The sequence below is a fragment of the Ceratotherium simum genome, chromosome 38 (genome assembly GCF_057802395.1).
Source record: "Ceratotherium simum simum isolate JZ-2026a chromosome 38, ASM5780239v1, whole genome shotgun sequence".
In the NCBI taxonomy this organism is placed as follows: Eukaryota; Metazoa; Chordata; class Mammalia; order Perissodactyla; family Rhinocerotidae; genus Ceratotherium; species Ceratotherium simum.
The window spans coordinates 21,394,992-21,418,344 of record NC_141937.1 but is presented as its reverse complement, the minus strand read 5'-3'; the positions used below and the strand labels follow the sequence as shown (position 1 = coordinate 21,418,344).

Sequence of the window (23,353 nt, the reverse complement as noted above, 5' to 3'; positions counted from 1 at the left end):
GAACAGAGGCGAGGAAAAAATCATGTTTGAACAAAAGGTGAGAGACTCATTAGAAGGTTAAAAAGTACACCACGGGAGAAAGAAAGGAGCTGCCAGTACAGGCCCTCGTGTTAGAGCTAAGGGAAAAGATGGAAGGACAGAACCGGAAGACAAGGACTGAGCTTTGCACTGGACCATGCACTTCTCAGGGAGAGAAGACCACTTGCTGCACTTTTAGATTGAAGTTAGATCTTAGTGTAAAAAAAGATAATTTAAGAGGAATAATAATAGTTGGGAGTGAGGGTATGGGGTGGGATGGGATGAGGTCAAACCCAGGGTAGCTGGAGGGATTTAAAAAGTCTATGGGGCTCGCTAAATATAGGGCATAGTTGACAAGCTAAGGCAAAGTCAAGATCAAGGCAAAGAATGAACCTTCATCAGCAGAAGACAGGAGGTTGTCCCCAAGCACACCAGCTTCCAGTCTCTGGCTAGGGCTGAAAACAGACTGCAATTCTCAAGATAATTGTTTTTGGAAAAATGACAGAAAACTATTTTCTCCAGCCCTTGGCTGAAAAAGAGGAAGGAGTCTATTTACAATAGGCATCATCAGGAACTTCCAAGTATTAGGGAATTTCTAGAGTTCTATATGGGGACTATGCAAAAGGTGGAAAGTAAAACTCAGTAATTTATGACTTCCTAAACATTCAACCTATTACTTTATGTTTAGCTTAAAAATTGTTTTGTTCTTTTACATTCTAAAACTTTTCAATGTTCAGTCTACAAAAGTTAAATAAAAAGGTCAAATAGAGTCAGATTTCTGGGAAATAAGTATATGAAATTGTAATTCACCATGCAAACAGTTTAACAGATCAGGCAGAATTAAAACCAAGCAATACTAAGCATTTCTTTGAATTGACCATTGATACTTTTTTTAGAAAAACTCCTTTCTAGCCATAACTGGATAAAAAAGAGGCCTTTAATCTATATCTTTAATACTTATTAACAGTTTCAGTCATGAATTTTTCCACCTTTTTTCTTTCTTTAAGATATTTCCAAAAGATAATATAAAAGTGCATTGGCCCACCCCCCACAGGTGATTGCCCTGTGTTCAGTTTTCAGTGGACGTGTAATTACTCTACTGCCTCCAGAGAGATTAGACAGGAGACAAATTTTGATACTGCAAGTCCACCTTCAAGTAAAAAAAAGTTAGAGATGTGCATTTTTTTATTGTTAAAAGTCCCAGACAGGAAATAAACGGCCTCAAGGTAACAGAAAAATTAGGGAAGACATAAAGTTCACTCATAAAATGGAGTGAGAAAAGTATAATAGGCCAGAAATTGAAGTAAAGTACCTAAAACTGTGGGAGCTCAAGAAAAATGATATTATTCACTCCAGACTTCTCTATTTTCTTGGAAGCAGGAGTAAAATAGTAAAGCATTTCCTAGCCCCATTCTGGAATTATTCAGATGTTGGAAAAAAGTGTCATTTGGATTTATAGACAGCAATGGCCAAAAGATGTTTAGTTCTTTGCAAGGAACATATATCAGGAAAAAAGAAGTATTTTATTATTTCAATTCCAAATTAATAGTATTTCATTTGTTCCCATAAAAGTATAACAATAATACTTTTCCCCAGTAAACGTTTGGGGGTGGGCTGGGGGAAGGCAAGAATAAATCAACAATGTTGCAACAAAAATTTCTTTTATTTTTAATAGTAGTGGAAGCAATGAAAATTATTCAGTAGTATTTATTTGGAGAAATAGCCAATTTTGGTGTTTTTTTTTGAGAGTCTTTCTCAGTTTCTATCTAATCCTTGTCTTTTTGAGTAAGATTCTCCCTCAGGAGGATAGAGAAAAAAAAAGGGAAGAAGATTAGGAAAAGAAATGCTTGGAAATAATTGTTAGTGATTCAAAGATTCAAAGAAATGAAAAGAGAATAATCCTGGGAAACTTGCTGGAGAGATCGTGTAAAGCAGATTAATCTAATTTGCCCATTCATGCCTTATTGATTGCACATCTGAGTGTGTTATAGAGTAGAAAGGACAAGAGGTACATTTATCATCTCTTTTCTCTCTCTTTTCTTTTACTGGTTGACTTAAGAAACCAAAAGGCATGAGCCAAGCTGAAACTCTGCATTTATTCCAACAATTGAGTTAACTTGTATAGAAAGACTGAAGTTCAAGAACAGAGAAGAGAAGGAGTCATATAAGCATTTGTATCTTATCTGTATCTCCAGCCACAGTGTACCTTTGTGGAGATTTAGGTTTAGAGTGACATATGGCGAAGGACTCACCAAAGAGGTCATTGAATTTCTTTTCTAGAATACCTTAGATTCTCTGCAGCCCACAAAGGCATTGTGAATTAAAGCAAGATTCTCAGGTGTGGTACTCACTGCTTTCTCCTCCAAAGACCAGGATCATCTTAAATTTCAAAAGAAAATGAAAGAAAGGCCAAAGAAGGAAGGATCAAATTATTTTAAAGGTATCATTAATTTCCTCACCTTGATCAGGCAATTCCTTAAGAACTCCCCTTCTTATCAGCTCCTCTCTACTTTGTCTTGTGGATATCTTCCTTTCTAATACTTTTAAAAAGAATAAGCACAAGTAAGAATCAAGTCATTGCTTACAATAATTTTGAAAAACATTCCAAGTAGAATTAAGCACATTAATTCTGTTCATTTGAGGGCTCAAACCCCAGTTTTTCAAGGTGCCTAGCAAAATATGTGACTGGAGTCAACATAATTCAGATGAGAGCAATGACTCCAGCCCATGATCTGAAACCCAGCCACTGTGCCTGGTCTTTGCAACGATGATGTTTGGCCAAGAATCCAGACACATTATTTCACATCAACTATAGAGCACAAAGGCTACGTCTCACTTTGAAATATTCCTTTCTTTAGTCATGATGCATTCTAAAACATAGGCTTCTATGAATATGCAGTGTATGTGGAGGATATGTATGCTTACATTAAAAACAAACGAACTTTCAGTAAATATTCAGGTAACTCATCCAAATCCCAGAGGGAAGGGACTCTTTTTCCAGTGTTTTCTCTCTCACACCATCCATTACAAAAGTCCAACATATCAGATTTCTGTAACTCTTTTCCTTGCCATACTCAAAAGTTCTAGAGTGTTCTAGCATATTCCTTGACAAAACCCAAGTCCTAGGAGGATGGAGTCAATTCATACTTTCACAGGCACGTAAAGGGATGGGAATTAAATCTCAACACTGCTTCTTCCTTCTTCCGGAAGAATCTAAATTCCTGGTACAACTTTAGAATGGAGTTTAGGAGCTCAGGGTGGGACCTCAATAGTATTTACCATAGATGTGTATAATATTCGTTCCTGAATCCTACACGTCTATGTAACTGCTAACTTCATTCCCCACTTTCAGGGCACAAGAAGGTGTGTAAAATTAATACAGGGTCATCATGTCATCTACTAATCCTTTGGGCCAACATTCCCCAAAGTGTGTTCTGCACAACTCTCTTCCCTCGGACGCCCTATTCCAAAAAGCACCTTGACACAGCAAAAAAGGGCCAGAGAAGGGGCCTAGGGTTCTTTGGGGAAAAAGAAAGGTACAGTGGTGGAGACTGGGTAGCCACAGCAGAAGTCGCTTCTGACCCTCCCCAAAATTCCTATTCCTGACCTCATCATCTGTAAATCCTAGAGCCACCCTGGACAACATAATTTTGAGACCTAAACTAAACCCCATTACCCAAAGCCATGCCTTGACACATACAAACAGAGCTCATGATAACTAAAAACACGTTTTTGGGGGGTGTTCCAGGTGGTCTGGAGCAAAGACACTTTGAAGAGAGGGCGGGAGGGAGGGGCATGCCTCTGGGCGGGGAGCTTTGTATTAAGCACCTGCAAGTCCTCACTAAGTGCTTAGGAGCGGCATGAGCCCCAGAATAGCAACACTTTGTCTCTCTTGAAGAAACTGGAATTCTTTTCCTTTTCTGAGAACTAGGAATCGTGTGCTCCTTTTTTATCCTGGTTAAGGTCAGAGTAAAACTTGATATTTAACACAGATTTCATATGACAATTCATGGATGAAATCTGTTTCCTCCTTCTCAGCGACCTGACTTCATTTATATTTTATTTATAGCACGTGTGCTCTTTGTTCTAGGTTTTATCAAATGTTTTTTTGGGATACGATCAGAATGTAAACAAACAAGAAAACGAATGAATGGTCAAAAGAGTGATAATTAACGTCTTGTTGGTCCAAATCAGGACGCACACAGAACCCTCCCCATTTCCCTTAGATTACCCACTCATCCCCACCCCCCATCCTCCTTTCCAGAAGCAAATATCAACAGCCCACTTAAATGTTGGTGATTTCAATGGACCAAGTTAACTGGGTGTAGGCGCCAGCAGGAGCTGTTCTTTTACGGGGGTTCTTTTACGTAAAAAGAGGGCTGTTATTTAAATACAGCTTCGATTTGTTCAGGCTTTTGTCAAAGAGAAGAGAACGCCTGTCGGCACAGGAAGCCAACCACCACCACAATGACACTGGGGGACACTGCTGAGATTCTGCAGGCGGTTGAGAAGGACCCTGACCACTGCCATCTCCCAAGGATTGTACAAACCCACTCAGGCTTGACTGGGGCTCTGAGGGGAGCCAGGCCCCTGAAGACCTCTTGCAGACTCCTGTGGGTGGGCCCAGAGGTTCCAGGCTGTGCTGCACGAAGCTTGAGGATGCAGGTGAGAACCGCAGGAACAAGTGCCACTGGGCCCGGGGATCAGGCCACATTCTGGGAAACCAAACGCACTGTCGATTCAGAGTACAGTCACCGTGGCTGTGTGCCCTGGCCCTTAGGAAGCAGAACTTTTAATTGTTTGCTGCTTCTGCAAAGGGCCTAAAACACAAAATGATTGTCAAGAGTCCTGGATTCTAGTCTCAGATCTTCCACACTGACTTGTGTAATGTTGGGCAGGCTTTTTAAGTTCCAGGGCCTCTGATCCGTTATCTGTAAATTGAGGGATGAGATTCCACAATCGCTAAATGACATCTCGTCCAGCTCAAATGTTGTGTGATCCTAGATCATTAATCAAGGCCATTCTTTTTTTTTTTTTTTTTTTTTTTACTTTTTTTGTTTGAGGAAGATGAGCCCTGAGCTAACATCTGTGCCAGTCTTCCTCCACTTTGTATGTGGGTCGCCACCACAGCATGGCTGACGAGTGGTGTAGGTCCACACCCGGGATCTGAACCCACGAACCCGGGCCGCCAAAGCGGTGCGCACTGAACTTAACCCCTCGGCCACGGGGCCGGCCCCTAATCAAGGCCATTCTGCAATCTCCGCTTTAGGTGCCTTTAAAATCTTTCATTCTTGCACTTAAATCTCACCTGAGAGCCCAGAACATATCCCGCTTTTGTTTCTGCCTTTCCATTTCGGATCCCAGAGTATGCTTTACATATTAGTTTTTAAGTTTTCTGTTGCTTTAATTCTAACAAATCTCGGCTAAAAATCCCTCCTTATAAATTCTGGAGCTTTGAAGCAGCAGCATGGCTTCCTGCCAAGAATCAAAACTGACAGCTTTGTTCTTTGGCTCTACCTCCAAAAACGGGCCCTGATAGGAAAATGCCTTTGGCTATTTGTTTGGTCTCTGGCCGAGCGCATTTTTAACACATAATGCAGATAACTGCGTATGGGGCCAATGAGAACCAACTGCAGGCGACCGAGTGCGGAAGGTATGTCACTGGGGCACAAAGTTCCGACCACTGCTCTCCCAGAAGAACAAGTATCTCACTCTTCATCTTCAAAAATATGCGCCTCGTGTTTATATAGCGTCCGTATGTTTGCAGAGCACATTCACTGGACACTTTTCCACAGGTTCAGAGTGTTTTGCATCGGAACGCCTCTGAGAGGTCATTCTAGTCCAACGTGCCGCCCAGAGCAGGCGTTATTTCTAGAACATTCCGGAGATATGCTCACCTGCCTGAAAACCTTCAGAGGCAGGATGGTCCCTTTATGGCAGAGACCACCTCGTGATCCATCCCCCTCATTTTTAGGAAGGTATTCCTCCTAAGGAGTCAAAACCACACTCCTGTAACTTTGGCACCAACACACGCTCCCCGCAGCTCTAGACTAGAGCTGGTCATTTGTGAGTGGAAAATAGCATGAGTTAGCGCTGCGTTCATTGACCGCAAAGTGGGTTATTGACACCTCCTAGAATCTGATCCCAAGCATCCCCCCAGCTGCTCCACTCATCTGTGCAACAACTGCAGTAATGTTGGGGGCCTTACTCCCAGCTGTGGCATAACCAAAATATTGCCAGGGAAGAGACTCCGCAGGGCACAGATCACTGGATGTAGTAGCTAGGTCTCTCCAAGCAAAGTATGGTCACCAGTTGAGTAAATGGCTCGTGGTTATTCACTTTCATCTCGATTGAAAAAGCCTGAGAGATTTTTACACCAAGATCAAGCAAACCGTGCTTCCTGTTTCACTCCCTGCACTGGGTGAGTTAACGTTCCTCTAGGCTGGGCCTCCCCCCATCTGATCCTCCCCTAACACCCCCTCCTGCTTCTCTCTGCTCCAGCCCCTCCAGCCCCTGCTGGTTCTCCCCTGAGGCAGGTCCCTGCATGGTGGCCTCTGTCCTTCTGGGAGGAGATTTCCCCAGACCCCCACCTGGCTCATTCCCTCACTTCCTTCAAGTCTTTGCTCAAAGGTCACCTTATTAGAAATCCCTTCCCTGCACACCCGATGTAGAATAGCTGTTTCCCCTTCCCATCTTTATCCATCTTCCTACTCTGCAAAATATGTCACCACCTCCTGACATGGGACATGGGACCTACTACTTTGTCTAAGTGTAGTCTCGACGAGAGCTGACACTGTTTTGTTTACTGCTGTATCCTCGACAACGCCTTGCAGCTTGTTGGCACTCAGAAAATCTGGGTATTGGTTGAATAAATGAATAAAAGAAAATAGGCTAATAATGATAATGGTCTTGTTTTCTGCTCCTTCCCCACCTCCCATCTAAGAGAAAGCAAGTGGCTTCTGGCGAAACTCTAAGAACAAGAGTCTTCTGTCTTCTCCCCTCTCTACCGCTTGGCTGGACCAGCCAAAGGGAAAATCCTCAGCTCTCTGTCTGACGGCTCATCTGAAAAAGTCACTGTATGCTCTGAAGAAAGGAGGTCATAGTGTATAGAGGACAGACAGCAGCGAACTAGCTGGGTGTAGCACACGACTGGGCTCATCGTAAATTATAGGTGATTTATGATGTCCTTCTGGGCATGGAGCTTGCATGCAGGGGAGGAGGCTGGGGCACATGCCACCAGCTCCTTTCTACAAATGCCTGGCCAGGATTTTGTATTACTCTGGAAGTATCTGGGAGAGTAAATGTTGCAATCAACAGGCCACTTGTGTTTTCTTTTGGCGAGGAAAGAGAGTCCTAATTCTCAATTCTAATGCCGTTTAATGATGCAACAAAATAGAAAAGCACATAGACTATTAAATAAGTGTACCATGTTATCGTCTTGGTTCTGAGCACTGAATGGCCTTACTGTAAAACGGTGACAGAAACAAAGAATTCCCTGTCTTGTGCTGAAAGTGTTCTATAAGAGGCTGGCGTTACTTTATCTCTCTCCTCAATAGTAGTTACAGAAAACAGAATGTTAAGAAATGGTGTCCTTTTTAAAAGACCCTTGACTCCGGCGTAGCTAAGTCATTGAAAGAAACAAGCACCCAAATGCCACTCAACAGGACATTTCCAAAACCTCCCAAAACATCTCAAGAATGTCAGGCAGAGAAATAAAGGCAGCACCCCCACCTAAAAACACTCAGGGGTCTGGCCACGTTCCTGTTGATCCATCCCACTCCCCTACTCAAAAATCCTACAGACTACAGAACGAGTCGAACTCCTCAGAACAGCAGCCAAGCTTTAGAACTGGTCCCAATGAACCATTCTTCTTGTTTTTTCATCCCACTTTTTCACAAGCTTGTGCAAGTCAAACTTGACTTCTTGCCATTTCCTAAACACTTCCTGCACCTCCTCAGCTCCGTTCCTTCATGGGTTTCTTCCTCCTAGAGTCAGACTCATTCCCTGACCCTTTCTGGTGAAATCCTCCTAGAATTTTAAGTCGTCTTCAAACAGCACCCCCTGCACGGCGATCTCACTATTCTGGCTGGCTAGAATTAATACCACCACTCAATGCTCCTAAAGCGCTTGAAGGAATTTCTCTGTGCGTCAGGTTTCTCATCTACAGAATGGGATAGCAGCTGCTACCTTTCTGGTTCTTTTGGAGATTAAATGAGTTAAAACAAGTGAAGTGCTTAGGTCAGTACCTAGAATGTAGAAAGCACTGAGTAAATGTTGGCTGTTACTACGATTTCTGTTATGGCACTTACTACCTGTGTACATGGCTGCATATTCCATGACTCTGTGTAAGCCCTATGAGGAATGTCTTGTTTATCATTTCATCCCCATAATGCCAAAAATAATACTGCATAGAGCAGATATTGTGCACTTAAGTTTTTGTTTTTTGTTTTGTTTTGCAAGGAGGGAGGGAAGGCATAGCTACACCCTTTTCCACTTACTTTAGAAACAGCCCTCCTGATATTCAGCCTTTGAGGAACCACCCTCTCCCTCTCTTCATCCATGTTATTTGTGTGAGTCTAACCCCATCCCTGGGCTTTAGGGCTCCCAAGCTTATCCACTCAGAACCCAGGATCTTCCTGGCATTGATGAATGGTTCAGAGAGGGGCTGTGCCCAAGTTGCACCACTGAGATCCAGGCCCAAGAATTTTGCTGGCACAACAAGAAAGGAAGGCTTTCTCTTTTCTTCCAGATCTGTTAAAACTAGCTGAACAGGAGCCTAGAGCTGCTAGTAGACACTTTGCCTCCACAAAAGGAGAGCCTAACTGGAAAAAAAAAGAAAGCCAGTACAGAGAAACATAGACTCAAAAGAAGGAGACAGATTTCTAATCTTAGCTTCTAAGCACCTGGATCGAACCATGCCTGAAGATTGATTGCCCCTGGGCTTTTCAGTTACATGAACCAATAATTACCCTGTTTGCTTAAGCCTGTTATTATTCATTAGCAGTGAAGAGCTCTGACTAATCAAGAATGGTATTAAATAGATGCTTTTTTCAATTGAATTTTCTTCCAGCAGAGGCCAAAGATTCTCTAGGTTTTCAAGGCAGAAATACAAAAGAAGAACTACACAGACTCTCTTTTTGCCCCTCACAGGTTTGAAACTTGACCAGGCCTTAAGAAAGAGGAAGATGGGGAGATCTATGTCCCTTCCTCCTCTTGGGAAATCAGTGTCACAACTTCCTCCAGAAATCCGATAGTAATCATCCATTTATTTGGTGCTTAGATAGCATTTTTATATGTATTTTCTCATCAATCCTCCCAGTATTCCTGAAAGACAGGCTAAGTAAGCAATTATTTTTATTTTCCTCGAATAGATAAGGATATCGAACAGATAAAGAGGCTAAACACATTTTCCAGTCACAGACTTAGAATCTGGTTGAACCAAAAGTCCACTGCATGCATTCTCCAATCTGAGTTGATAATTACAAAGATTTCAACTTTCTCATGAGAAGTACATTGCTTTCCAATCTTCCTTCAGGACGTGAGACAGAAAAACAATTTTTTTCTTTATGAGGAAGATTGGCCCTGGGCTAACATCCGTGCCCATCCTCCTCTTTTTGCCAAGGAAGACTGGCCCTGGGCTGACATCCGTGCCCATCTTCCTCCACTTTGTATGGGACGCCTCCACAGCATGGCTTGATAAGTGGTGCCTAGGTCTGCGCCCAGGATCGGAACCGGTGAAACCCGGGCCACCGAAGGGACTGGGCAAACTTAACGGCTATGCCACCAGGCTGGCCCCAAAAAACAATTTTTTAAAGTTAATAGTAAACAGGCAAATTTTAGATGGCAGTACCTTCTCATAACTCAAATTATAAAAGGATACAGTAAAAATTTTCACTCTCACCCTGCCCCCACCTATCCAAATTGAACCCCGCCCTCACTCCACAAGCAAATAACCACTTTTAAGCATCTTGCGTATCCTTCCAGACCTTCTTAGGCAAATTTAAATATTCATTTCAATTTTTCCTTTTTTTACATAAAGGGTAGGATGTTTTACAAACCGTTCAGCCTCATGCTTTTCATTGAACAATGTATGTAGTACTTTTAAACTTTCAGGTGACGGAAAAAGTTGACGTGGGAGGAGAAAAGAGGTGATGGTCTTTGCCCCGTGCAAAGAGCAGCAGCTGGAGTCACTGCTGTTTCCAGAAAGGGGGAGCCGGGAACAGCCACGCAGATCAACCCAAGGAGACTCATGGTTTTTATTCCCAAGGGATAAAGGTTCAGGACTAGAACAATGAGCAAAGCCCTCGCTCGCAGATGGGCCAGGAAGTACAAGTACTCTCAGGAGGGTAATCAGAGGCCGGGATTTGGGAGCTACGCGAAACACAGCTTGTCCTTCCTCTTGCAGTCTGACTCTCACGAACGCCTGAGAAACACAAATGCATAAGGCAGGTGTTTTTGGATGCACTGAGTTCAACGAAAAATTCGTGTGTTTCCATTTCTTGTTTCTTCACGTAAAACAACAGTAAACCCAAGACGCAGTGAGACCACAAAATGGAGAGATGATTGAAATAAGGATAATGATAATCATCCCCAGAATAATTAAATTTTAACTTCACACTAAGAAGAACAAGCTAGAGAACTGATATAAAAATGAATCTCAGGGCCGGCCCAGTGGCGTAATGGTTAAGTTCGTGCGCTCCGCTTCGGCAGCCTGGGTCCGTGGGTTTGGATCCCAGGTGCGGACCTACACACGGCTCATCAAGCTATGCTGTGGAGGCATCTCATATACAAAATAGAGGAAGATGGGCATGGATGTTAGCTCAGGGACAATCTTCTTTACCAACATCAATCAATCAATCAATCTTAGCTCTAAATGGTGAAGAGGTTTTTCAAACTAGAAGATCAGAAACAATATCCATAGCAAAGAGGCTCCTAGGGAGCCTGAACTTACTAGTTCCAATATTCTTCCCCTTCATCTGCTCCAGGACAGTCTACACATTTCAGGGACTCAACAACTTTAATTGAGATGGGATAATGTCTCATTTTGCCATTTATCAGGCAAGCAAGAGGGACAGGAAAGAGATCTTAGTGATACTAAACATCCTAAATTAAGACATTCCTGCTAGTTTAAACATCTAATTCTATTGCTCAGGATTAAAGACATCTGCAAGTATTCATATCTAGGGCCAAATGTTTTTGAGAAGGTTAACACATAATCCTTAACAGCCTGTTTTTATTTAGTTAATCTATGAACAATACATATTAAAACATCAACTCAAACTAATAGGTGTATAACCAGCCTAAGTAAGAAGATTGAGTAGGAATTCTCCAAAATCCATATTTATTATTTTCATATACATATCTAATCGGATCAGGTTTCTTTAGAGGATTAAAAGATTGTTTACTTGAGCACCTTAAACATTGCCTTCCTCTACCTACCATCTTGCCAACACAACAGAATGTACAGTATGTGTAAAAAACAGTATTTCTTTGGCAAAACTGGTCCAGGACTAGACTAAACCAGGAGAAATGAATGACACCTGATTCTTGCTCGACTCTGCAGTGACAGGACCAAGGGTAACTTCAACTCAAGTTTTTATTTTCCAAGACAAAACACCAAAAAATGTTTGGGGAAATGTACCTTTTCACTGCAGCTGAAACTATAATGTTTCAAGTTTGATAGCAATTCTAATTTTCCACTTTGACACAATGCTTCCTTCCAGTAGTCTCCCTTTCCACCCTCTGCTTCAAAATTTCTGATTATTAAGGTGATACAGATTAATTATTCTCATCATTCTTGAAGACTGAAAAAGCTAGAAAATAGAAATTGGACCAGGAAGTATACATTCTAGCCCTTTTAAGAATATATCTTGGGGGCAGGCCCAGTGGTGTAGCAGTTAAGTTCATGCATTTCACTCTGGTGGCCTGGGGTTCGCTGGTTTGGACCCTGGGCATGGACCTACTCACAGCTCATCAAGCCATGCTGAGGCGGCATCCCATATAGAAGAGCTACAACCCTACAACTATGATACACAATCACGTACTGGGGCTTTGGGGAGAAAAAAAAAGGAGGAAAATTGGCAACAGATGTTAGCACAGGCCAATCTTCCTCAAAAATAAAAAATTAAAAAGAAAAAGAATACACCTTGAGTTCAAACACAGACCTTGCAACTTATTAGCAGGTGATCACGGGCAAGCTTCTAAACTACTCCATGCCTTTGTTTCTGCATATGAAAACAGAGGGGGTAAAACCAAGCTGGATGGACATTAGGATGATTAACACACCTTGTGAAGTGTTTGATACAAAGTAGGGACCAGGTAGATATTGGTTTTTTCCTCCCTTACTTTCTATTTCTCCTGTATACATATGTATATCCCTTTGATAATATTCCACTGATATTTTTACCTTGATACGCTTATTGATCTAGAATGCAGCATAGTACAAGGGTTAAGAATGAAGACTCAAGCCAGGCTTCTGAGGTTCCAATACGGGCTAGGCTACTCACAAGCCCTTGAATCCAAGGCAAGTTATTTAACTTCCCCGTGCCTCAGTTTATCCATTAGTGAAATGGGGATTATAATAGCAACCTACCTCATAGAGTAATTGGGAAGATGACAAGTATTTAAAACAGCATCTGGCACACAGTAAAAACTCGCCAAGGGTTAGTTATCATTACTATTAATATTCAATATCTTGTTTCTACTTTAATACCAAACAAAACTTCAAATAAGTAACAGAAATGAAAGTATTTTTACTTAGTTTTTAAAAAAACACTTTACTTCAGATGCTGCACATGTAACAAATTATAGAAATTATTCAAAGGGAATATTTTTCAAACCTCATGGGAGAGTAACTAAATTGAACTTTTAACATTGAATTGAGAAACTCAGCAAAAAGAAAGGACTACATAATGCCAGCAATATATCAACATCAGATTTAAATAGGTGGTTAAGTTTTAGTCGGTGTCACTAATGTTTTAAACTTGATTCATCTAAGGTTTTCTTTAAAAACAAATTACAGGGACTGGTGGGGAGGGGAAATGGGGAACTGTTGTTTAATAGGTAGAGAGAGAGTTGAAGTTTTGCAAGATGGAAAAGTTCTGGAGATCTGTTGCATAACAATGTAACTACACTTGACACTACTGAACTGTACACTTAAAAATGGTTAAGGTGGTAAATTTTTATGTTATGTGTTTCCTACCACAATTTAAAAAATAAATTAAATTGTGAGACATTTTTGGACTACATTAATGTTGAGAACCATATATCTGAGAAGAAAAGTGGATCACAAGGAATTCTCAAAGAATTTTAACCACGCTGATGTATAATGTGTTTGCTGTTTTCCAGTATCCAATCTTCTCTCCAATCTCGCTTCTTATTCTTACATTTCTCGCATAGCCTCTCATGCCCTGTCTTATAATATATACTAAGTAAACACTTATATGTTGGAATAAAGAAAACTTCAAGAGGATCCATTTCAAAACCTAGAGAGTCTGGGTTTGGGAAATCAGTTGAAGAAAACTCAGAAAAAAAATGTTATAAGCCTAGATGAGCAAACTCCTTTCACCTAACAAAAAGAAATAAGAATTAAAGCTACAATTTATATTCCAAGTGGGAAACAAATCAGGAAAACATATAAGCCAAAAAACAGTCACTTTCCAGGACTTAGCCCTTAGTGATAAAGACCAGATTCGTATCACAGGATGAAAAAAAAAACAAAACAAAACCACAAAGGGAAATAATATGCAAAGGAAATAAAATAATGGACTTTCCTGACATGAGTTCTCTAAGCCACGCCAGAGGAGTTCTGTAGTACCTCTAAAAGTATTTAAAAGTGGCACCACTCCAAAGGAAAATGAAATTAGGAAATTATCCACCCAAGTAAGGCATATAAACAATCAGATCCTCCCTTAAAACAATAGAAACTCACTATGTCTCATCCTAATGGAAGCCTTTTTTATTAAGAGATGGATGAGAACATCGCTCCTTTCCTCCACATCCCCCTTAGGAATTAAACGTGGCAAAGAGAAAAATAAATGCAAGTTAACAATTCTACGTTGCACTTTAGTGGGCGTGATTCTTTAGAAAATGTCCTTTATACTCAGAAATCAACAATATATGTAGCATCCACGGCTCCTTGGAGAATGTTTTCACAGAATTAAATGCTTTGCTTATCTGAATTCACTTGCCCTAGAGGAACTTAACTCCCCTTGGGAAAAACTGGAGGCCTGAGATACTAGTCAGCTCTATGGCTCAACAAATTTAAACCTAAAGCTCAGCGTGGGTTATATCAACAATATCACATCTTGTAGAACGTACAGGAAGCAAGGGAGTTTCCTCAACTCCATTTAGAAATAAGATTTTATGGTTTATATTTATCTGTAGAACATGCGCCCTGATGGTTTAGCGATTCATTGTGCAGCTGGCTACTTTAAATCCACGATGGAAGGTTTTCCTATTTATGGAACCACAAATTTCACTTATGACAAATATACCTAATGTTAGCACTCATGTTATATTACTCTTTCCCATAAACGGGTTTTACCCCTAGAATAGACCTATAATGAATAATAAATGCTCCATAAATAAAAAGGCGGGGCTATAATGATTCTTTCCATCCACTTATGTGTAAAAAGACTGAACCAGGAAAAAATTCATTCTACTGGGAGAAAAAAATGAAGAGGAATATTTAGTCTCCTTCAGATCACATGTAATAGATACAGAGAAAAATTTGTTTGAATATCATCATATATCTTTAGGAAATCAGAATAAAAAAATTTCAAGAAAGTATGTATGGTAAAATTATTATATGTGGTCTCTCTTATCCACAGAATTTCTAACGCTCATTGGGTCTGATTAGGTTCAGTTATAAAATACACAAGTACACAGGGGCCAGCTGGGGTTCGCCTGTTCAGATCCCGGGCGCGCACCCACGCAGTGCTTGTCAGGCCATTCTGTGGTGGCGTCCCATATAAAGTGGAGGAAGATGGGCATAGATGTTAGCCCAGGGCCAGTCTTCCTCAGCAAAAAAAGAGGAGGATTGGCAGATGTTAGCACAGGGCTGATCTCCTCACAAAATAAATAAATAAATAAATAATAAATAAATAAAAATACACAAGGACACAAATGGTTGAACTAAAGCACTACCCCCACCTCACTTTTTTATGTCATTGATGCCCCCACCATGACCTTTAACAGGCTGCTGACACACAGAGCAGATGGTAACAGTTACATAAGGCCATTATCCATTCATGAGGGAATGGGCCCCCACTGGGTCCATTAAATTGGGTGAAATATTCATTTTGTTTATTTTGGTTTTTCAAGACTCCTTAAGGTGCTTACACAGCTCTCAATGATGTGAACACTAAGGAAGAGCTGAAAATAGGTATAATTCCCCCCAAATTCCAGCAACTTCCAAATCACAAACATTCACTTACAAACACCTCATATATGGGACGGGATAAGGCCCATCCAGAGCCTTTCATTCATTCATTCATTCATTCAACAAACATTTACTAAATGCTTAACATAAGCCAGGTACTATTCTAGTTGCTTTGGGATTTTATCAGAGAAGAAAATAAAAATCCCCATCCTTATGGACTTTATTATCCAGTGGGAAGGGGGACAGATAATAAACAATAGAAGTAATTTATAAATGTTAGAAGGTAAAATGTGCTATGGAAAATGAAAAGAGAGGCAGAAAAAGAGGAACCAAGAGTGCCAGGGGCCCTAGTTTACACCCACCAGGACAGCAATAATAAAGAGAGAGATAATAACAAATGTTGCCCAGAGTGTGGAGAGATGGGAACCCTCACACACTGCTGGCAGGAATGTAAAACGGAGCAGCTGCTTTGGAAAACAGTCTTGGCAGTTCCTCAAAATGTTAAACATTGAATTACCATATGACTCAGCAATTCCATTTCTAGGTATATAACCAAGTGAAGGGAAAACATGTGTCCACACAAAAACTTGTACCCAAATGCTCATAGCAGCATTATTCATAATAGCCCAAAGTAGAAACAACTCATATATGTCCATTAATTGATGGATGGATAAATAAAGTGTAGTACATTCATACAATGGAATATTATTTGACTATAAAAAGAAATCAAGTACTGATACATGTTACAACATGGATGAACCTTGAAAACATTATGCTAAGGGAAAGGAGCCAGTCACAAAAGACCACATATTTTTTATATGATTCCGTTTATATGAAACATCAAGAATAGGCAAACCTATAGAGACAGAAAATACAGCTGAGGGTTTTGGGGGAAAATGGGGAGTGACTGCTAATGGGATGGGGTTTCTTTTTAGGATGATGAAAATGTTTAAAGTTGATTGTGGTGATGGTTTCATAGCTTGTGAATATTACTTAAAACCATTGAATTACACACATTAAGTGAGTGAATTGTACGGTAGATGAATTATATGTTAACAAAGCTGTCAAAAAAAGAGTGCTGGGGAAGAAGAGAGATTCAATATAGGATGATCAAGATAGACTTCACTGAGAAGTCAGCATTTAAACCTCATAGAAGGTGATGAGGTGGTTGGTTAACCATAAAGAAATTTGGAAGAAGAGTCTCTTCGTTTTCCATTTCAAAGCACCAGTGGTCCTACAAAAGTCACCCAAGATAAAAGAGATAGCCTGAATGGTCCTATAACTGTTAAAGAAATAATCTGCAGTTTAAAATCCTTTTAAAAAAGAAATCTTCAGGCCCAGATGGTTTCACTGGTAAATTCCATCAAACATTCAAAGAAGAAATAGCACTAATTCTACACAATCTTTTCCAGGAATAGAAGAAGAGGGAACACTTCTCAACTCATTTTATGGGACCAGCATTACCCTGATACCAAAACAAGACAAAGATAGTACAAGAAAAGAAAACTACAGAGCAATATTACGAATCTTCAACAAAATAGTACAAAAAATATCCAGCAACATATAAAAAGCATAATACACCACAACTCAGTGGGGTTTATCCCAAGAATGCAAAATTGGCTCATTATGCAAAAATCTATCAGTGTAATCAATCATAATGATAATCTAAAGAAGAAAAACCACATGATCCTATCAATTGATACAGAAAAACCATTTGAGAAATTCGACACCTATTCAAATAAATACTCTCAGAAAATCAGGAGTAAAAGGGAACCTTCAATCCAATAAAGTGCATCTACAAAAACCCTTCAGCTAACATCACACCTAATGAATGCTTTCTCCTAAGAATGGGAACAAGGCAAGGATGTCCCCTTTTACCACTTCTATTTACTATTGTACTGGAAGTCCTAGCTGGTGCAAAAAGGCAAGAAAAGAAATAAAACGCATACAGACTGGAAAGGAAGAAAGAAAACCATCCCTATTCACAGACCATATAATTGTCTACATAGAAAATCCTAAGGAGTCTTCACTAGAACTACTAAAACTTATAAGTAAGTTTAGCAAGGTAGCATGATACAATTGTATCTCTATAAACTGGCCATGAACAATTGAAGAAAGAAATTTTTAAAAATATATATCATTTGCAATAGTCAAAAAAAAAAAAAAAAGAAACAAAGACTAGGAAAGAAATACTTAGGAACAAACCTAATACTATTTTCTAAAAACTTCAAAAAACTAATGAAAGAAACAGAAGAGCTAATTAAATGGAGAGATATACCAGTTCATAGATTAGAAGATTCAACATAGTAAAGACATCAATTCTACCCAAACTGTAGTATAGATTTAATGTAATTCCAATAAAAATCCCAGCAGAAAATTTTTGAGAATATAAATAAGCAGATTCTAAAGTTCATCCAAGGCAAAGAAACTAGATTAGTTAAAAAAATTTTAAAAACGAAGAATAAAGTTGGAGAAATCACAGTATCTAATTTCCAGACTTATAAAGCTATAGTAATCAGTTCAGCATGGTATTAGCAAAGGAATAGACACACAAATTAGGAGAACAGAATCATGAGTCCAGAAATAGACCCACACAAATATGGATCCTAATATTTGATAAAGATCATGTGGCCAATTAATTTTTGATAAAGATGCAAAGGCAATTCAATGGAGAAAGGATAGTCTTTTCAATAAATGCTCTTGAGAGTTCTTACACATGACACCAAAAGTACAATCCTAAAAGAAAGAAGTGATAAATTGTACTTCATCAAAATTAAGACTTTTGCTCTGTAAAAGACACTATTAAAGAATGAAAAGACAAGCTACAGTCTGGGAGAAAATATCCTTAACAATATGTCTGACAAAGGCATTGCATCTCGACTATATACAGTACTCTCAACACTCAACATTAAGAAAATAAAAAACCCAATAAAAATTTGTCAGAAGACTTGAACAGACCTTTACCAAAGAGGAGTATATAGAAGAAAAATATGCTTATTAATTTCTAAAGTGGTGCAAAGGCAATTTAATAGGGAAAGGATAGTCTTTTCAACAAATGTTATTGAAATAACTGAACATTTATACACAAAAAAAATGAACCTTAAACTAAACCCCACACTTTAATATTTTTATTAGTACTCTGGGTTAATAAAAACTAACCCAAAATTGATCATTTACTTATAAATGTAAAACATACAACTCTAAAACATTTAGAAGAAAATATAGGAGAAAATCTTTGTGATGTGGGGTTAGGCAAAGAATTTGAGACACCACATGAAAAATATGATCTATAACAAAAAAATTGACAAAGTGAACTTCATCAAAATTAAAAAGTTTTGCTCTGCAAAAGACATTGTTAAGAGAATTGAAGATAAGCTACAAACTGGGAGAAAATATTTGCAAATGACTTATGTAACAAACAACTTGTGTCCAGCATATATAAAGAACTCTTAAAATTCAATAGGAAGAAAGCAAATAATCCAATTAAAAATTAGGCAAAACACTTGAACAGTGCGCCAGCCCTGACAGCCTAGTGGTTAAAGCTTGGCACGCTCCACTTCGGCGGCCCAGGTTCATTTCCTGGGCACAGAACCACACCACTTGTCTGTCAGTAGCCATGCTGTGGTAGCGGCTCACACAGAAGAACTAGAAAGACTTACAACGGGAATATACAACTATGTACTGGGGCTTTGGGGAGGAAAAACAAAGAGGAAGATTGGCAACAGATGTTAGCTCAGAGCCAATCTTTCCCAGAAAAAACAACAAAAACAAACAAAAAAAACACTTGAACAGAAACTTCACCAGAGAGGAAATATGGATGGCAGATAAGTACATGAAAAGTAGAACATTACTAGCCATTAGGGAAATGCAAATTAAAACTATGACAAAATACCAGTACATATGTACTAGAATAACGAAAATAAAAAATAATAACACATTCATGTTCACAGTAGCACCACCCACAACATTCAAGAGGTGGAAACAACCCAAATGTCCACTGAAAGATGAATGGATGAACAAAATGTGACATTTACATACAATAGAATACCATGCAATCTTAAAAAGGAAGGAAATGCCGTCACACGCTTCAACATGAATGAATCTTGAGGCTATTACACTAAGTGAAATAAACCAGTCATAATAGGGCAACTACTGCAGTATCTAAAATAGACAAATGCGGGGCCGGCCCCGTGGCTTAGTGGTTAAGTGCGCGCGCTCCGCTACTGGCAGCCCGGGGTTCGGATCCCGGGCGCGCACCGACGCACCGCTTCTCCGGCCGTGCTGAGGCCACGTCCCACGTACAGCAACTAGAAGGATGTACAGCTATGACATACAACTATCTACTGGGGCTTTGGTGGAAAAATAAATAAATAAAATTAAAAAATAAAATAAAATAAAATAGACAAATGCATAAAGACAAAAAGTAGAATGGTGATTACCAGGGGTTGGAGAGAGGGGTAAAGGGGAGTTGTTTAATAGGTATAGAGTTTCAGTTCTGCAAGAGAAAAAAGTTCCGGAGATCTGTTCCACAACAATGTAAGTATACTTTACCCTACTGACCTGTACATTTAAATATGGTTAAGACAGTAAATTTTATGATTTCTGCCTCCCACATAAGCCAACCACAGCTATTTCTAAGAAAATTCCAGGAATCCACCATCAGAGTTGTCAGGAAGAATAAGTATATCTTCCTGTGGACTACAGGCTCATTGGCCCAGGGCCACAGTCAGAAAGAGAGGTAAGCCAGGGAAAAGTCTTCAAAAAATCAAAAACCTATTTGTGTCTCCTGAAAGGGCTCAGGTTTGACACAGCAGCACAAACCAGTGCAGTGAAAGCGTCATGCCTAGGGGCCCAGTTTGCTGGGGGAAGTTTACAGGAAATGGTTCCAAGAGGGGCTGCCAACAACTATAGGTAACCTTGAGACCCCGAGGTCTGGACGGTCAGAAGCCATCCCACTGGTCTCTCAGCTGACCTCTGCTTTTCTTCTTTGGAGAGGAGCCACCAATAGGCTAGTAAGAAATATAAACCAGTTTTCACACTAAAAGGGAAGACAAAAGAAGATGGAGAACATCTCCCTTTGCTCTGGTCTGGAAAAGGTGAAAGATGCCTAGAAGGAATGGAAAAATAATACCATTAAGGAAGTTACAAAGAGAAATGTTTTGAGGAAGAAAGGAGGAATCAAAACTACAGTTAAGAGGTTGACAGGAGGAAAAAGGTGACACAAAAAAGAGGGGAAAAGCTGATGCGCTGTATGGATCTGGAGCTGGACAACAGGTAAGACAGACAGGTGAGAACAGTGGTCCACCAGAGATACCAACAAAAGAGCAAGGACAAAGTTCATGATGGGCTGGCCTGGCGGCATAGCAGTTAAGTTCGCACACTCTGCTTCAGCAGCCCAGCGTTCGTGGGTTTGGATCCCGGGCACACACCTACACATCACTCATCAAGCCATGCTGTGGCGGCATCCCACATACAAAATAGAGGAAGGCTGGCACAGATGTTAGCTCAGGCACCATCTTCCTCATCAAAAAAAAAAAGGTTCATGAGCTGGGGAACTTTCCCCCTTTGTTATCTACTGTATCCCTTATGCCTGGAACAGATGTGGGCTCATGGTAGGAGATCAGTGAACATTTGCTGTATGAATGAACAACAAGTAAGATTCTTCAGAGCCAGCAGGAAGAGTCAAACAGTGGTCACCGAAGAGCTTTTATTGATGTGTGTGACTTGTATGGGTCATCAGAAGGAATGCCATCTTCTCATAATGTGTTTCTTAGGACATGAAGGAGGACACAACAAGTCACCTCAAACTCTCCTCTATGGATTGTTTTTTTGTGTGTGTGAGAAAGATTAGCCCTGAGCTAACATCTGTTGCCAATCCTCCTGTTTTTTGCTGAGCAAGATTGGCTCTGAGCTAACATCCGTGACCATCTTTCTCTATTTTGTATATGGGTCGCTGCCACAGCATGGCTTGATGAGCAGTGTGTAGGTCTGCGCCCAGGATCTGAACCTTGGAACCCTGGGCTGCCAAAGTGGAGCACACGAACTTAACCACTATGCCACCGGGCCAGCTCCTCTACTGATTTTTTTTAAAACAGGAGTAATTGTCTTCCCTCGAAGCAGCCAGACAGCCCACCCAGTCAGCAGCCCTGAGTAGGAAACAGAAAGGCGTGGAAGGGTGGGTGTAGTTTTCTTCTCTTCTCGCTGAAGATCATGATACCCAAAAAGAGTAGAAAAAGAAAGTGAATAACTGTTTGAACTGATGGTGCCAAAGACAAGGTCTGATTTTCTGGACCACCACATTTGTACAATCATGCTCAGCCTGTCAAGACATGGGGTCTCTTCCATGAAAATAGAAATGATATGCTGGGTGGAGACTGGCTGAATTGGCCTATTGAAGAGAACCTTAAAGTTGAATTAAGGAGGGAGGAAAACACCCAATAATAATATAAAATCAGGTATCACGGAGGATAGCAGCTAGAACAGAAAAAACAGCAGTGAAGATTTCTGGTGCTTTCGGAGAAAACACATCCAAGAAGTGCGGGCGCAATATGATCGGGTGCAGAAACAGAAGAAGAAGAAATAAACGAGATCTGAGGTGTCAACACAAGAAAGTAACTCGTTGAGACATGGTGGGACAGTTTCCTGACAACTCAGAAGAGACACACCTGATACAAAGGGGAAGTCTAATGTTGGGAGGGAGCATGCCTGGCTGGACACTACCAGGAAGGCACATGCCTGCAGGAGAACGCAGATCTGAGGCAGGACACATGCTAGACAATATTTAGAAGCCAGTACATAGAAAGAACACACAACATATTATCATAAAGGGTAAAACCAATCACCGAGCTGGGGGGTTTGGGTGATGTCTTTCTATATATAGAACGTTAAATGAGCAGAAATGTAATATAGACGGTCAATGGAGAACTCTCAATTCCCTAGACATTTACAAGATACTTAATTCTTACCGATAAATTATTTTAATAACAAGATGATGTGATTTTTTTTTTTTGTGAGGGAGATCAGGCCTGAGCTAACATCCATGCTAATCCTCCTCTTTTTGCTGAGGAAGACTGGCTCTGAGCTAACATCTATTGCCAATCCTCCTCTTTTTTTCCCCAAAGCCACAGTAGATAGTTGTATGTCATAGCTGCACATCCTTCTAGTTGCTGTATGTGGGACGCGGCCTCAGCATGGCCAGAGAAGCGGTGCGTCAGTGTGCGCCCGGGATCCGAACCTGGGCCGCCAGTAGCACAGTGTGCGTACTTAACCCCTAAGCCACGGGGCTGGCCCTGGATGTGATTCTAAATAGTAAAAATGTGGTTGGTGAAGTGCAATAATAAGAATTTTTGAGAAAGTCACCTTGTTCTCTTTGCATTAAAAATAGCCAAGAAAGGGAACATGAAGTATAGCCAGTCCCACGGGCTACCCTGTGACTCCATGAGAGCAGAGACCTTGTCAGGCTTATTCATCACTGTGTCCCCAGCACACGCTGCCTTGGGCCTGATACTCAATAAAAACTAACTGAATAATCTAGACAATTTATTATGCTCCCATGATGAGAAACTCTGAATTGAAAATAGATCAAGAACTTTAAGAAAAGATGGAAGGATCATGATGTAACAATGTGATTAGGAGATAACTATCTACCTATCTATATATATGGATTAGTGCCAGGGGATAGTTAGAAATAATTGGAAAGAATTTGTTTCAGGTCCGTATAAAAGGAAATTTCCACAATAATTAGAGCTCCAAATTAGGAGCTCAGGAAGAAGCTAAATGACTATATGGAGACGGAGGAGATTCTTGCCCTGGAGACAGAACTAGATGACTGGTTAGGTCCTGTACAACCCTAAAATTCTCAATTTCAATTGAAAACTCAGAAAGTGTTTTAGCATAGTCATAATAAATAGTGTTTAGCTGTATTTGGACGAGTCTTAACGAGGCTTCAGGTGT

At 40.3% G+C, this 23,353-nt stretch overlaps 1 protein-coding gene across 1 annotated transcript in view; it reads right to left on the bottom strand.

The window, feature by feature from the left end:
* The window catches only part of PHACTR2 (phosphatase and actin regulator 2), a 260,046-nt gene that overhangs the window by 61,471 nt on the left and 175,222 nt on the right, over positions 1-23,353 (bottom strand). Inside the window, exon 4 of the mRNA XM_087424964.1 lies at positions 2,478-2,558. Coding sequence (XP_087281090.1) covers positions 2,478-2,558 — 81 coding nt within the window. The remainder of the gene's footprint in view (positions 1-2,477; positions 2,559-23,353) is intronic.